This window comes from Medicago sativa, chromosome 2, assembly GCF_051527215.1.
Source record: "Medicago sativa cultivar Bolivia chromosome 2, Bolivia_mono, whole genome shotgun sequence".
In the NCBI taxonomy this organism is placed as follows: domain Eukaryota; kingdom Viridiplantae; phylum Streptophyta; class Magnoliopsida; order Fabales; family Fabaceae; genus Medicago; species Medicago sativa.
Window position 1 is genome coordinate 74,713,867 of NC_140750.1, and position 16,523 is coordinate 74,730,389.

At 35.1% G+C, this 16,523-nt stretch overlaps 1 protein-coding gene across 1 annotated transcript; it reads right to left on the bottom strand.

Moving 5' to 3' along the window:
- Positions 1-4,372: 4,372 nt before the first annotated feature.
- LOC146950695 (uncharacterized) lies at positions 4,373-8,648 on the bottom strand. The gene is made up of 4 exons (XM_085746667.1): positions 8,512-8,648; positions 6,450-7,949; positions 5,845-6,324; positions 4,373-4,708 (listed from the first exon to the last, which is right to left on the bottom strand). The coding sequence occupies exons 2-4, from the start codon at positions 7,894-7,896 to the stop codon at positions 4,626-4,628; spliced, it is 2,010 nt and encodes a 669-aa protein (XP_085602793.1). The 5' UTR covers positions 7,897-7,949; positions 8,512-8,648; the 3' UTR covers positions 4,373-4,625.
- Positions 8,649-16,523: the final 7,875 nt, after the last annotated feature.

The window sequence follows — 16,523 nt, forward strand, 5'->3', positions numbered from 1 at the left end:
AGTTTTGGTAAAGTGAAATTTTGTTGCAGTCTGTAGATTTTGTTCAGAATCTTATCAGAAAGTAGCAATATACTGAAACTGTTGGATTCATTTGTGCATATAATAACTTGGCCTACACGAATAACTGTTTGATCTCTTGCAATAACATGCACATAATACAAAACTGAATTCTGAGAGCAGTTGCAAGAAAACCTACTCAATTGAAGTCAAGGCACTTGCATGTTAGTTACAGCAAATAAGTTGATTGTGAATTTGGTCTTACAGTTGGTCTGCATTTCAGATGACAATATAATATATTTAACCAGAGAGATTGGAAGCATGTCATCTTCCAAATGTTCAATGTGCAAATGAATCAAGTCAATTAACATCCTCCCTACTATCCAATAGAAGAATAAATATAAGCAGTGGATTGAATTTTTTTTTTTTTTTAACAGATTGTAAAAAGGTTTATTAATGAGAACACACACACACACACACACACACACACACATATATATATATACATTTTTTTATTTTAAAAACGAGACAACTCGTTGCTTGTCTTCAGATCAGACCACTATTATCCTCGTTTATTAAATTTTATAAGCTAAAAGACATCATATGTAGACAAAAAGACCACATATATTCACCACCATAAAAAAAATCACACCACCAAATAAAAAAGGGAAATGTTAACCACTGCCCCCGGGGCACTAGTTAAGGAAGCTAATATAGTAATTTTTGCATTGAAAATTGTGTAATCAATGCATTAAAAGCTTAAAAAGTATCTTTTTTGACTAACAATTTCTTCTTTTGGCTTCCTTAACCATTGCCCCGGGGGGCACTGGTTAACATGACCCAATAAAAAAAGACCACATATATTAAAGGGTCTTGCTAACAAGTGCCCTAAGGGCATTGTTTAAGGAACCCAAAAAAAGAAACTGTCTTGAAAATACAAGTCAAACACTTTTTAAAGTTATAACCGTACAATTTTCAATGCAAAAATTGTTACGTTTAGATGCTTAAACAATGCCTTTAGGGCACTTGTTAGCATTTTCCTATATTAAAACACACAATGTTGCAAGACCGTTTCTTTTTCCACCTTGTATTTATAATGGTCTTACAATAAATGCATTGAATGGTTAATAAGTTAATACTACTAGCCTAGGAAGTTGTGTATTGTAGGAGTAATAATAATCAATCTAGGAAGTTGTACAATAAGAAATATCGAAAGATTCTTAATTTTAAGAGTGGTGGATCCTATTCAATGTGTTAAAGGCAAGGTGGTGATTTATGTTTTCTGACAGACAACCTCAAACCTGGGCCATCTAAACAAGCCATCTATCCAAGTGATTGTCTTGAAATTCTATTCAAAAGTGTAGCTTCCGCATTGCTTTATTTGTCTTGTGTCCTTACTAAATTTGAGTTATTATTCTTCTTTTTAGGCTTTGAACCATGGCTTGAACGGACTTTATTACTCAACAGCAATACAGATGTTGCACATGTTCAACTTCAACATATTGTGCCTGAAACTTGACCATAACTTTCAATATCTTAGTTTCTATTTCTAATAAATGTTCTCAACCCAAATTAAATTATATTCTCCCTGATTGATTGATATAAATATCATACTAGAACATATTATTTCACACTCTTATGAAACAAGAACTGTTGCTCCATTTTATTGCATACATGTGTATGTATATTAAACTTCTATGAATTCTTTTATTTTACAAACGAGGATGCTGATTTTAATACACATGCCTCTTATAGTTCTTAAAATTTGTAACCGGAATAATTTCGTTATGCTCTATGCAGCTAAGAAACAAAAAAGTAGAGTTGTGAACTCAGCATTTAGCTCACATGAGACTGATGCAACTCCTAAGTATGCATCAGATCTTGTTTCGGATGATGAACATGGAGAGCAGCTTGTCAGGCCTCAAGAGAATATTGAGGGAAAAAGTAATCAGTTCTACCTATGTAGATTGTTCTTTCAAAGGAAGAAGGGATGAAATTGAAGCTGAGACTGAGAGCAGCTGGTTACTGCTCATGGGAATGCTTGAAAGATGACAGAATGTTCAATGACACTGGAAATGATGAAAGAGATCAATTAAAAATGGTGAATGCAATAGAAGAGCAACCATTTTCAAAGATACCTTGCATTTCATTGTTTGTGTAACTATTTATGTTGCTTCCTAGTTGAGCTGTCTATTTCTTGATTTTGTTTGATAAGTTTGAACATGTCTATTTTAACAATGAAGAACCTGTAGTCATGTGTACTTTCGTGTAGCGTTAGTACTGTTATGCATATGAAATTTGATATGTCATTCTTTTTGGAGGGATAAATAGTGATAATAGTAGTGTTTTAAAAACCAAACACGGTCGAACCCGGAACTGGTCTGGTCTGGCTATTGGATCTGGAATGTAATGAAACTGGTGGGAACCGACGTGTACTGGCCAAAGCTGGAGAAAACTGTGAACTGGACGTGTCTACAACCTGGGCGGTCCAATGCTTACTGGGGGATCTAAAATGGCACTGTTTTGTCATTTTATTTTAAAGTTGAAAATAGAAAGTTAGCGAGGAGAACTGTGAAGTAGAATTAGTCATCAAAAGCATGATGTTAACTTAGGAAGGGAACCATGGCTGGAAGAAAGGAATGGATCAACGCAAGCCGTTTCAAATTTGGAAGAAAGGAAGTCGAAGGAACTTACTATGTGGAAGGGAATTCAGTATATTTTATCATAGGTTAACGATGTTAAGCAGGAGAGGTTAGTTTTTGTCAAAAACCTGTGCACACCCAATATCGGATCCCAGCTTTTTAATTAAATTGTTTTTGTGAGAAAATCTTAACTATGCCTCAATTGTAATTTGGAGATCCCACAAGAGCTCTAATGTATTCAAGCTTGTGTGATTTTTTTGCTCATTGACATCGGCTGGGTTGATTGGTGGCAAACGAATACCAGGATAAGAAGCCAAATCACCATATCAAGAAGGATGCTCCACGTGACTTATTTTTCGCTTCAACATTGTAAACCACACATCATATCAATTTAAAGGTCTAGATTTGGTGTAAGTCCTGGTGTCAAAGGATCTTAGCTCTATATAGGATATGATCAATTAACTCTAAAAGCGTCAAATATATCCCTCAATTTCTATTTACTCAAGATATCAAAATTATGTTTTTTCTTTCTAGATTATTTGAAATGCACTAACAGCTCTTAGATTAGCATTTTCTTGTTCTCTGGCCGGAATATTAAACTGGCTTTATTATGAGATTACATTCAACTTATTTATAACTAACAAGCAGCTGCATGAATATGGATGTTTCATAAAATAGAATTTGAGTAAGAAAAAAAAACACTGATTTCAATTCAATTGGTTTTCTTGCAAATGTTATCAGAATTCAGTTTTTCATTCTGCGCATTTTATCACAGGAGATCAAATAGTTTATTCATGTAGGCAAACTCACAAATGAATCTAACGGCTTTCAATATGTTGCTTCTTCCTAATAAGTTTTTTAACAAAATCTACAAGGTGCAACAAAATTTCACTTTATCATAACTAACCATTTATTACATAAAATCAGTTATAGTTAACTAAAACTAAGAGTATAGTTGAATAATAACTCAGAAATACTACAGTGAAGGGAAAAAAACACCTCAAACCATTTAAAAAAAAAAAAATACAATAGTGGTACATATAGCAAGAGATATAAATTTGAAGTCTTTCATTTTCTAAGCATTAATCAAGATTTCAACTTTCTCAGAACAAATGAGAGAGAAATCTTGAGGAACTTTTGCATCAAGTGTATTGAAGCTAATTACAAAAACATTGTGAACAAAAGCAAAACATTTTCTACACATCAAACTTAAGCCTTTGAGAAATTAAAATTAACTATTAGCATGAGTTAGATAGAAAGAATACAGAACCAAAAATAAAGATGACCCTGTTAACTATTATCATGAGTTTTCATTCTTTCCAATTAGATATTTTACATAGAGTAAGAAACAGAAAGAATCTTGTTAATTCATTTACAAGGAAACATGTTAGCAGGTTTTCGCTACCACATAACTATACATTAGGTTGTTGCTTATTTGGAAGATGACACTCACTACTTCCAGTAAAAAAATACTATTTGCCCATTCTGTCTATTTAGCTCATTAGGAAACTTGTCAAGTAGATCCTCAGATTCTAGGTTGTTATCACCAATACATTGTAGAATAGCTCTGAGACTAGCAATCTCTTTATCTCTAGCTTTATCCTGTGTTAATGTTCACAGTATTTATAACTATCACGAAATGGTATGAATATGGAATGTTTCATAATATAGAAATTTAGTAACATAAAAGAACCTTAATTTCGATTTAAAAAATGCACAACAAATGATGAAGATTAAAAAACCATTAACAAAATATATAAAATAAACATTTATCATTAACAAAATATATATAAATTACAATAAAAAAGACTGAAAAAGAAATGTGGTTCTTACAGTTACAATAAGAAAAAATGAGAGAGTAACCTAGAAATGAAAGGTATAAAGGAAAGACTCTGGTCAAGCCAAGGAGTGAAAAATGTTCAAGAAGTTGGAGTATATAATTGAAATTTGCTTTCTTCCTCCGTCCCTTTACATTAAGTTTTTTTTCTAGCACAAAAACTTTTTGATTCTTCTCAGCCAAGTAACAAGCACAGCAAATTGCTTCTTCCTAATAAGATTCTCAACAAAATCTGCAAGGTACAAGAAAAATTCACTTCATCAAAACATACCAGAACAAACATTAAATAAATTCTAGGTAACAAAAAACCAAAGCAGATTGGACTGAATAATTCAAAATCCTTCAAACCATTTAGAAAATGCAAGAAATACATAAAAGACAGGTAAACTTCATGTCTATTTCATTTTCCAATCATTAACACCAAGATGTCAATTTTCTCTTAACAAATGATAGAACTGTTAGCGGAAACAAATCAAGCCAATTACGCGAGTTCAATTTCATACCAAGTTACAAATATCTACTATATTAATCTGAGTATATTAGTGTATAGCCTGCATAGTTTGTACTTATCATCTAAATGTATTTGAATTTTTAAAATTTCAAAAAGAGTTGTCCTATATCTTAAAAGGGTTCATTTTACACATTTCCTTTACTATCTCATTTTACACATAACCACCTCATCCTAATAGTAGATAGATAACAATGGCAGGAAAATTACAATAGATAGATATAGATAGAAACATGAGGAAATGGCAGAAACATGAACCAGAACCTTATGACACTGTTATACACACATAAATTCAAAGAGACTCACATCACAGAAAACTTGAAATACATTAGTTATATTTTCCAATTTGGCTCCACTTATGTTCAACTCAATGTACCACTTAAGAATTCATCATCCATAATACAACACTACAAGGACACTCCAGGAGAACTGAGTCATATTTAACGGTTCCATTTTCATCCAAAGAACCAGACATCAATTACGAAAACAGATGTGAAACACTTGCAAACCATATTTCAAACACGGTTCTAAGATTCCACATTCTCAAAATAGGATATAAAATTCGAACATATTCAAGAACGATTGTACAATGACACAAATATGTTGTATATAATCTTTTCTCAAGCATCAGCATCTAACACTTGCAATCTGGATTTTAAAGAATATCCATAACAAACCTCATAAGAGTTACACATGTAATTCCTTCCTTCAAAGAAGAGTTACACATGTAATCAACATTCTATCAAAAAGAAGAGTTACACATGCAATCAACATTCTATCAATTTAGATAAGTTCACAGTTTGCACACACAAGACATAATCATACATGTGACTGACCAAACCATATCTAAATTAAAATACCTGAAAGTTTATTTGCAAAACCCAAGGTCCGAAACAGTTCCACAGCTATCTTGTGCTGAGCAACAAATGCGAAGAGCTCCAAGACTTCATCTTCATCAAAAGAAGTAAGCAATTTATAAATTGACAAAAGCAGTAGAAAACCAAGAACTACCAAAGAATTTTCAGTATTTTCTTTCATGTTAACTTTCAAATCAAGTGCTAGCTTCAATGCGTCTTTTTTTACACAAGGGTTAATCTTCGGTGACGGTGAGATTTTCATCAGTTGTTCCAACAGAATGATGTCGCTAGCATCAATAATCACAGCATGGTCTCCCTTCTTACACCGTGGAATAATTGGGTTCAGTATTATATCCAGAACAATTTTTGCTGGATCTGATGATTCTTGCAGATCAACTAGAATGTCAGTTTCATCACTTGGGAGCAACTGCATACTTGTTTCATCAGTGGTTGGACTTAATTGATCATCCATGTAAGATGTAGCTGCATTAGATAGCAGATATTTAAGCTCCCTCATATATATAGATCAGGTTATAAAAAATATCAACATTACTAAAAGAAATGGTTGAATGAAATTTTCAGTATACTAGATGAATAAGAACATTTACCTGATTCTATTTCCTCATCAAAATATTTTATTAATGGTTCATATTGTTTCTCTGTCAACTCAGGCTCCTTCGGTGTTCCATCATGTTTATTTAGCTTTGACTCAGGATCCTCGACTTCTCCTTCAACCTGCTTCTCTTTTAACTTGAGTGACTTCACCAGTACTTTGAACTTGTTCTCTTTTGACTCGAGTTCTTTCCATCGTTCTTCAAATTGCTTCGCTATTGATTTGATGTACTCAACCTTGGTTTTAAATTGCTTCTTTTTTGATTTAAGCTCCTTAACCCGACCTTTGAATTCCTCCTTCTTCGTTTTAAACTCCTTCACTTGACTGTTAAATTCCACCTCTTTTGACTGGAACTCCTTCACTTGTCCATCAAATTTCTTTTCTTTTGATTCGAGCTCCTTCAGTTGGCTCTTGAAATGCTTCTTTTCTGATTCCAGCTTCTTCACCTTGCCTTCAAATTCACCCTCTTTTGGTTTTAACCCCTTCACTTGGACTTCAAGTTGCTTCTTTTCAGACTCAAGTTCCTTAACATGTCCTTTCAATTGCCTTTCTTGTGATTTGAGATTCTGCACTTGCATTTCTAAATTCTTCTTTTTAGATTCTAGCCCCTTCAGTTGGCTTTCAAATTCTCTCTGTTTTGATTCATGTTCCTCCACTCGGCCATCAAGCTGCTTCTCTTTTGACTTAAGCTCCTCCACGCGGCTTTCAAAATGCTTCTGTTTTGATACCAAATCATTCACTAGCTCCTTCACTTGGCTTTCAAATACCTTCTGTTTTGAAATGTTATCCATGACTTGACGAAGTTCCATATCTTTTGTGTTGAGTTCTTGCTTGCGCTCTCGAATCAATTCCTCCACCAAATAGAGCTGTCCATCCTTTGCTACAAAATCCTTGACACATTCTTCAATTTTTCCCTGCATTTTCTTGTGAGCTTCGTTCATTCTTCCAACATGACTAATTTTCTTTTTCTTATTTTCAAGCTCTTTGGAGCACTCCTCAATGTCTCTCTTTATGGAATGCAATCTTTCCTTTTCTATTTGCGTCGTCCTTTGGCAATCCTCAAATGATTTTTCTACAAATGCAAGTTCTTTCTTGAGTGAGGAAAATGATTTATCAGTTGACATGGCAGGAACATCATCATCATCATCATCATCATTATCGTCGTTATCATCATATGATGTTGGGGACACCTTGGATTTCTTCATCAAACCGCACAAGGAAATGTTGTTATCAGATACCCTCTTAACAGGCAGTGTGATAGTATCCCTCCTCTTTGGAAACCACGCTATCAAAGGAACATTATCATCATCTTCAGATTCAAAGTCTTGACGAAAAGGTGAATGCAATGTATTTTTATCGAATGATGTTAGCCATTTAAAATTTAAATGTTCTTCATCATCTCCAACACAAAAATTTGGCTTATCAGAAGCCTCAATATCCATTATTGAACTATAGAAACTGTAAACTCTCGGCTCTTAATGAACACGTCAAAATGCTGGGAAGAAAAAATAAAAACGTCAACTTTAAGCTTTGAAAAATTTCCAGGACATTAATCAAATAATACATTTCATTTCCAGAAGTAAAACTTTAATCAAACAACAAATACCTAGAAAATAGACATCTGAAGCTTTAATCAGAAAACAATACCCATGTGAAAAAATTCAAACTTTATAAAGTTTGAACATATAAAAAGACATTTAGTAGGTCTAACATTGGATTTTGCTGAGAAATAGCATAAAAACCTAGAAAACAGAAGTTTTAATCATTGCAAGGTATTTGAAGTTTTAATCATAAGACAATACCCATGTAAAAAAAATGTAAACTTTTCAAGTTTCAAGTTCAAGTTCAAGATTTAAATACACATAACACTTGAAAAATGAAAATAAAACAGTAAAGTACAGAACAATGGCAATAGAAACAGGGGTAAAACTTTCAACATATATAAATATAGACATTCATTAGTTCTACTTGTAACATTGCAAGGTATTTGATTTGTTCTTAACAAAGCATGAAAATGTGAAAGAGAAATATACAAAAAATAATGTTAAGATTCTTACAAAAACGTTGTTGATCCTTGTCCTTGATGTTGTCTTGTTACGGTAATGGATGAGCTAAAACTAAAACCAGAAGAGGAAAATTGTAAGCTGAAAGGTGAAATGAGAAATAAAAACAAAAATGAATATTTGAGAGTTTGTTTGGTTAGGCGTCAAAAAGAGTGGGTCCTGTGTGGGGTTGTGGGGTCCACAAAATAGTCTCTTAAATGGCAAATACCTTCCTGATTAAGTAGTTGAGGAACTGAGCAAGGACCGTTTGGCCTAAGACTTCTGATTTTCAAAATATGTAGTTTTTTTCAAAATACAATATTCTTATCAATTTCAATCTCTTAAAAAAAAATAAAAAATATTACGAATAACTAAAATTACCATTCAAATTTTATTATGACTAAATTTAAAATATTGTGATTTTGAAGGGATTAAAACATATTTAAATAAAAAAAGAAAAGCATTAAAAAGATAATAGATCCCTAAATATGTTGTGTCACTTTGTGATAATAAGTTTGAGTGACTAGGCTTTTTAGTCATCAAATTTGTATTCACCGGTCAATTTCAATTTATATTTATTATGATAAAAATTGGAGATAGTTGTCACGTAAGTGTATTCAATTGATAGGTATCAAGAACATTGTTTATAGGGGTTGGAGTTTAAACTCTAAGGGAGTGTTTGGATGAAGAGTTTAGGAGGGGGAATGGAGGAGTGAACTTACTTTTCTTTTATAAATTACGGACTTTATAAAATACTTTTTAGAAAATTGAATTAACAACATGATAAATGATCATATAATACTTCAAAAACACTTAATTTATTTTAAAAAAAATATTTTATATTGTTTTCTTAGTTTCATAATATTAGACAATTAGCGGTTCTCGGATACACTGCAATGTGTTTTATTAGTTTCTTTTGTTGATAGAATTTGAACCGTGCGATCAATTAAAATTAACGGTTGAGATTTGGTATAAGTCATTTGACTTGCACCTGGTGTCAATGGATCGTAACTCATATATATAACGTTGTATATGAAGGTGAGAAAAACACAAGAAGGGGGGTTGAATTGTGTTTTAGAAAAATTCTTCGTTTCTCCTAAAAACTGAACACACTGATCAGAAGCTAAGCGAGACAGCTTCTGAAGTGATAATCAGAATCTAAATGCAGCGGAATAAAACAGAGAGAGAGAAGAAGAACGACACAAAGCAATTATACTGGTTCCTTCCACAATCCGGAAGTAGTCCAGTCCCCCTTGCACTTCCAAGGAGATTTCACTATGAGTAATATCTGATTACAAATGCTCAAGCACACAAGCAAGAGACTTCCAATGCTCAAGCACACAAGCAAGAGACTTCCTTTGCTCAAGAACACAATCAAGAGACTTCCTGCTCAAGCACAACTGCAAGAGACTTCCTAACTAAACAAAATTACACAGAAAATTGTTTAAGGTTGAACACTTGATATACAATCAGAGGTGCTCACAATACAGATCAGATACAGACTCAATGGACTTAAGAATTTCTAAGATATGACTTTGAGACACAGAAATTCTAAGTGAATGCAGAACAATTTCAGCAGAGGTTTGGTACTTGTGAAAATCTTGTGAGTCTTTCGTTCAGCGTTCTTGCATTGCCAAATCTCTAGGTCTTCACTCCTTTATATAGAGGTGTGAAAGAGACGTTGTGAAATTGCCAGCACACCAAAGAGTTGTTGTTGAAGCTTGATCTTTCACCAATGATCTTTTGCCTGATTTGGTTGTTGTCCTATGAAGAACAAATTTGAAAACCATTCCTTATCCAAAGGAACATCTATGCAGACGAAACCGTATTCTGGAGCTGTTTTCTTGTCCTGTAGCGCGGACACAAAACAGAGTAGTGGAGAACGTGGTTGTACAATTCGTACAAAGTACAATGTCAACGCTTTCGTCCAAATTGCAAACACACGCCTTCAAACACCTTTGAAATGACCGTTGCAAACTCCACTAATCCTTTGTTTGTGTTTTCGAATCCAATAGACAGCTTTTGCATTGATAATTCTTCAATTCTTGATTCTTTGCAAATCCAGTTGATATTCAGCTTCTGGTGAAATGGCTTCTGATGATGCAGCTTCTGATGACGCAGCTTCTGATGATGTGGCTTCTGGACCTCTTGTCTTCAGAAGCACTATTCTTCAGGAGCAGCCTACTTCAGGAGCGCTATTTTTTCAGGAGCAGCTTGACTTCAGGAGCGTCCAAGCTTCAAATTTTTGTTGTTTCCATAGCTCTTTATTTGCTCATTCAGAACCAATGATGATGTAACTTTATAATTATGGTCCTGTACACTTGAACAAATATTAGCTAGTCCAATTTACAATTTTTAATACCTTGTTATCATCAAAACCCTTTAAGGTTCATTGTTAAACACATTTTGTTCCAACAATCTCCCCCTTTTTGATGATGACAAACAAAAGTATTTAAAATTGATCAATTGTTGTTAATCTAATTAACAAGTTGACTTTGGGGTTCTGAGGTTTGTAAGCTCAGAATCTGAGGTTTGTAAGCTCAAACTCCCCCTGAGTCTGATAGTCTATAAGGTGAGGTTTGTAAGCTCCCCCTAGGTTCTATCCAGGTTAATTAAATTCATTTTTCGCGCAATAATATTATCAGAGCTTAAAAACAAAATTGAATCATTGAAAGAATTAACTTATAGATAAGAAGAATGGTTCAATTAATTTTACTTGAATTTTGATACTCCTTCGTTCGTTCATAGCTTATACCAATAAGGTAAAAAAAATGATAGAAGGTTTTCAAAAATTTCAAATGTCATTAATGGGGCTCAGAGCCTTTAAATACTTGTCACATATACTCCCCCTTTTGTCATTATCAAAAAAAATTTAAGCATAAAAGACAAAAAGATATGAGAAAAACTCAAACAGGAGAGAGTATAAAAGAAAGTGAACTAAATAAGTCAGAGCAAAATATATGAACATGTATATCAATTGTCAGAAGCAGCTAAACAGTCAGAATCAGTAAGCATTCAGAAGCAAGAGAAATAAGACAAGATGGTTTCAGAAGCAAGGACTAAGAAATTTTAAAACAGACAACAAACAAAGAAAAACACAAGGGTGTGCAACTAAGGGTTGGTTTGTTGTTGTTTCTTCATCTCTTCCATTTCTTCAATCTTCTTCTTCAACAGTTCTTCAAGTTGTTGTTGCCTCTGAAGAAGAGCTTGTTCCCTTTCTCTAGCTTCTTGCTGCTGCTGTGCCATCTGTTTCTTCAGAAGCTTACACAACCTGGCTTCTCTGGTCAAGTAATCCATTTCAAAGAAGAAAGGCTGGTTTGCCAGGAGCAGTGTAGAGCTTCTTACTCTAAGACTCTGATTCAGATTTTCCATTAGCCTTCTGACTGAAGCTTGCTTGACTCTGATGCATTTGGCCTTGATCTCTTCAATAAGCTCAGCTGCCCGGTTCTGAAGTGATGCCCAGGAGTCTTCATATGCACTTGTGAGATCAATTGTCCTTCGTTGATCCACCAGATTATGCATCTGACTCAGGATTGTGAGAAGCTCAGTATTGATATATCCAGATTCCAGGATGTTTGTGGATGGATGATCAAGGGTTTCAAGATCAGAATCACTGATTTCTAAATCTTGAATGGGGTTAGGAATTGGAAAGGTAAGGTGTGTTTGTGTGTTTGAAGATGAAGGCTGGTCAGAAACAATGTGTGTGGTGGAGGTTGAGGCTTGAACATTGACTAGAGAGATGTCAACATCCATGGGAGTTGGTTCTGGGGAGTGTTCAGGTAAAGGTTGAAATTCAGTTTCAGTTGGTGGTTGTCGTAGTGAAGTTGTTGTTTGATTGTTGAGTTGGGGGTCAATGATGGCTATAGGTGATTGTGGGGGTGTTGTGGGTTTTTGTGGTTCAGGTGTTTGTTGATGAGGGTTTTCTGAAACAACATTTTCAGAAGCAGTTGCTTCTGGAGTTGTTTCAGAGGCCTTTTCTGAAGTAGATTTGTCTAAAGGTAACTCACCTGAGTAGTGGAGAGCAAGACTGTCTAAGACAGAAGTGTCTTCTATTTGTTCAGGTGCTGATGGTGAAGAGGGTGAAGTGGGGGTAGAGGTGACTGGAATCTGACATACCTTGACTGAAGAGCCAGCTACAGAAGTGGTAGCACTAGGTGCTTTCAGAACCGCTTCTGAAGCTTTAACAGCCACTTCCTTGACTTCTTCAGACTTCTTCTTGAGAGATTTATCACAATTCTCCGAAGCCTTGAGCCTTTGATCCCTTTCCTGATTGTGCTGAGCTTCTTTCCTCTTTATCTCAGCTAGCATCTGAACAGCTTGCTCATCATCTTCTTTCTTCATATCAGAAGTCACTCTTTTCTCAGGAATAGAAGCAGCCCTTATTCTCTTCTTCTCCTGTAACTCTGATAACTTAAAAGCAGCAAATTCCTTAGCCATTCTGGCCTTGGCAGGAGTCAGCTCAACCATAGAGCTTTTTATATCAACAGGTGCCTTTTTCTTCTTCAGCTTGGGCTCAACTTCCTCCTTTTCTATTTCATCCAAGGCTTCATCCAGTTTTTCCTTGTGATAAACTGTTTCAGCTTTCCCCCTCTTTCTTTTGACATCCTTCTTTTGCTTGCCCTTATCAGTAATTGCTTCTGATGCAGTGGCACTCTTTACCTTCTTTACTTTAGCAGGAACAGCTTCCTCCTGAGTGCTTGCATCTTCTTCCAGGACATACTCAGCTACTGATTGAACTAGGAAATCAGAGTCACTTTCCTTAAAGATGGGAGGAAAGTCCCTGATCATCTCAGTTTCAGCAGTTGTCATCTCTAACCACTTTTCATCTTTAGGGGCTTCTTTGATGAACTTCATAGAGCATAAGCTCCTGCTACTGATAGTCCTTTCAGCAGTAGAGACTTCGAAACATCTATCAGAAGCACTCCTTGTCCTTTTTAAGAACTCCAGCACCCTTCCTTGATAAAAGATTTCAGACAGCAATCTTCCATAGGGTACTTGTTTTCTTCCTCTGATAGTGCTTTCATTTATGGCCCAGCAGAGATGATCCATTACATATCTTGGGAAGTTTATCTTTTCCAGAATAGCCATGAAGTAAATTGCTAGCTTCTGTTGATTGTTGGGTTGGTCAGATCCTCCTGCTCTTTGAAAGAAGCAATCATTACTGAATTTCACCAACATCCTGTTGTGAATCTCCATTTCAGAAGGCTTTGCATCTTTCTTCCCACCCAAAAGAGTGTTGTAGTAACCTTGTAGCAGGACATCTTCCTTCCTGACTATTTCTTGGAATCTTCCCTCTGCATCCATCCTACAAGCTTTAGCTATAACGTCCTCAGTGATGGTTATAGGAATGCCCATCACTTCATACCTTATTTCTAAGCTATCAAATGATTTAGGATTCATATCCATGACCATTTTCCCTTTCTTTGACCCAGCTTGTTTGCTTACGACTTTTGCAGGCTTTTCATTGTACACTTCAGCTTTTAACCAAAAGTCCTTGACCAAGTTCACATATGTTGGCCCATTTAGCATCTTGAAATACTCAAACAGCATCTGAGTCTCTATCAATCCTTCCATGTTTACTTCATACTTCTTGAGTGAAGCAAAATCCACCGGTGACTCTACTTGAACTATTAAGGATTCCCATGGAATATCCATAGTCTTCTCTTTGTAGATGGACCCAGATTCTGATACGCTTTGCTTGTTTGATGTAGATTCTGAAACTTTTGAGCTTGATGATGCCATTTGATGATTTACGAAGATTTGAAGAAGATGAAGATTTTAGGGTTCTAAGGTTGAGAAGAATGCGCTTACTTCGCAAGAGGTTTGAGAGCAAATGTGTTTGTTGTGAGTGAGTAGTGTGTGAATTGACAAAGTGTTAGAAGTAAAACGATTGCAATTCAAAAGAGACAAACAAACATAACATTAATGACAAAATTGGGGGCGCGTGAAAAGTACTTTCAAAGCTATTAAATCATCATTGCCCTTTTAGTTATACACCAACACATACAGGCCACGTAAGAAGTTCACAGAGTAACTACCAAGTTAGTGGGCCAGAAGTTACTTTTTAAAAGGTAACTTCCAACGTTTCCACTAATTCAACTATTCAGAAGCAACAAATCCAGCTTCTGGACTTCAGATGCTGACGTCATCATCAGAAGCGAGTTTTCCTCAGAACCTCAATAAAGAGCTTCTGATGGACTACCGCTTCTGAACTAACTTCAGAACCTAAAATCCTATTCAGGAGCAAGCAACCATTTAATCAGATACAAAGTGCATGTTCAAATTTTTCTTTATAATATCAAATCTTTCAACAGTTAAAGGCTTAGTAAATATATCAGCCCATTGATTTTCAGTATCAATGAATTGTATATCTAAAATTCCTTTTTGAACATAATCTCTGATAAAATGGTGTTTGATTTCAATGTGCTTCGCTCTTGAATGCAAAATTGGATTTTTAGACAAACAAATAGCAGCAGTATTATCACAATAAATGGGAATACTGTTAGCAGTTATCTGATAATCTTCCAACTGATGTTTCATCCAAAGTAGTTGTGTACAACAACTTGCAGCTGAAATGTATTCTGCTTCTGCTGTAGACATAGCAATAGTTGTTTGTCTTTTGCTAGCCCAGGATATAAGATTATCACCCAGAAATTGACAATTGCCACTGGTTGACTTTCTTTCAATCCTATCACCAGCATAATCAGCATCACAGAATCCAATTAGCTTATAATCTAAGGATTTCCTATAAAGGAGTCCAAGATTGGTCGTTCCTTTCAAATACCTGAAGATTCTCTTGACAGCAGTCATATGAGATTCTCTAGGATCTGATTGGAATCTTGCACACAAGCATACACTGAATAAAATATCTGGCCTAGATGCAGTGAGGTATAACAAAGAACCAATCATACCTCTATACAGCTTCTGATCTACTTTAGCTCCTTCATCTTCTTTGCTTAAGGTGCACGTAGGGTGCATTGGAGTGTTCATCACTTTACAATCTTCAAGTTTGAACTTCTTCAGAAGCTCCTTTGTGTACTTTGATTGATGAACATAGACTCCATCTTTGCATTGATTGATTTGAATGCCCAGGAAGAACTTCAGCTCTCCCATCATGCTCATTTCAAATTCATCCTGCATTAACTCAGAAAATTCCTTGCAAAGAGATGCATTAGTAGAACCAAATATTATATCATCAACATATATTTGCACAACAAGAATATCTTTCCCAAGGGTCCTTCTGAAGAGTGTAGTGTCAACCTGTCCTCTCTTAAAGTTATTTTTGATTAAGAAATTACTTAGTCTATCATACCAAGCTCTGGGAGCTTGTTTCAAGCCATATAGTGATTTCTTCAATTTAAAAACATGGTCAGGATATTTAATATCCTCAAATCCAGGAGGTTGCTTAACATACACTTCTTCTTCTATGACACCATTGAGAAATGCACTCTTGACATCCATCTGATATAATATTATGCCATGATTAACTGCATAGGAAAGAAGTAACCTGATTGCTTCCAATCTTGCAACTGGAGCAAACGTTTCAGTGTAATCAATGCCTTCTTGTTGACTATACCCTTGTGCAACAAGTCTGGCTTTGTTTCTTGTTACTTCACCTTGCTCATTCAGCTTGTTTCTGAATACCCATTTTGTTCCAATAATGTTCTTGTGCTGAGGTTTGGGTACCAGATCCCACACATCATTTCTTTGAAATTGATTCAACTCTTCTTGCATAGCTAGGATCCATCCATCATCTGAAAGTGCTTCATCAACCGTTGTAGGTTCAATCATTGAGATTAGTCCAATCATTGACTCTTCTTGTCTGAAATGTGATCTTGTTCTTCTTGGACTATCTTTGTTTCCAATGATTAGCTCTTCAGGATGTGAAGACTTGTGTTTGAATGTGTTTCTGGGAGGATCTTCTTGATGTGAGCCATCTTGTGTATCAGAAGCAGCTTCATCTTGCGCTTCTGATGTGGGTTCAGCTTCTGGACTATCTTCAGACTCAGCTATCTGATCAGGTTCTG

Excerpts from the sequence above, each read along its gene's own strand:
- LOC146950695 (XM_085746667.1), bottom strand. The coding sequence starts at position 7,896 with ATGGATATTGAGGCTTCTGATAAGCCAAATTTTTGTGTTGGAGATGAT. Across the intron at positions 6,325-6,449 it reads TGATGAGGAAATAGAATCAG|CTACATCTTACATGGATGAT; the intron begins GTAAATGTTCTT and ends TATCTAATGCAG. Across the intron at positions 4,709-5,844 it reads TTTTGCAAATAAACTTTCAG|ATTTTGTTGAGAATCTTATT; the intron begins GTATTTTAATTT and ends TGTACCTTGCAG.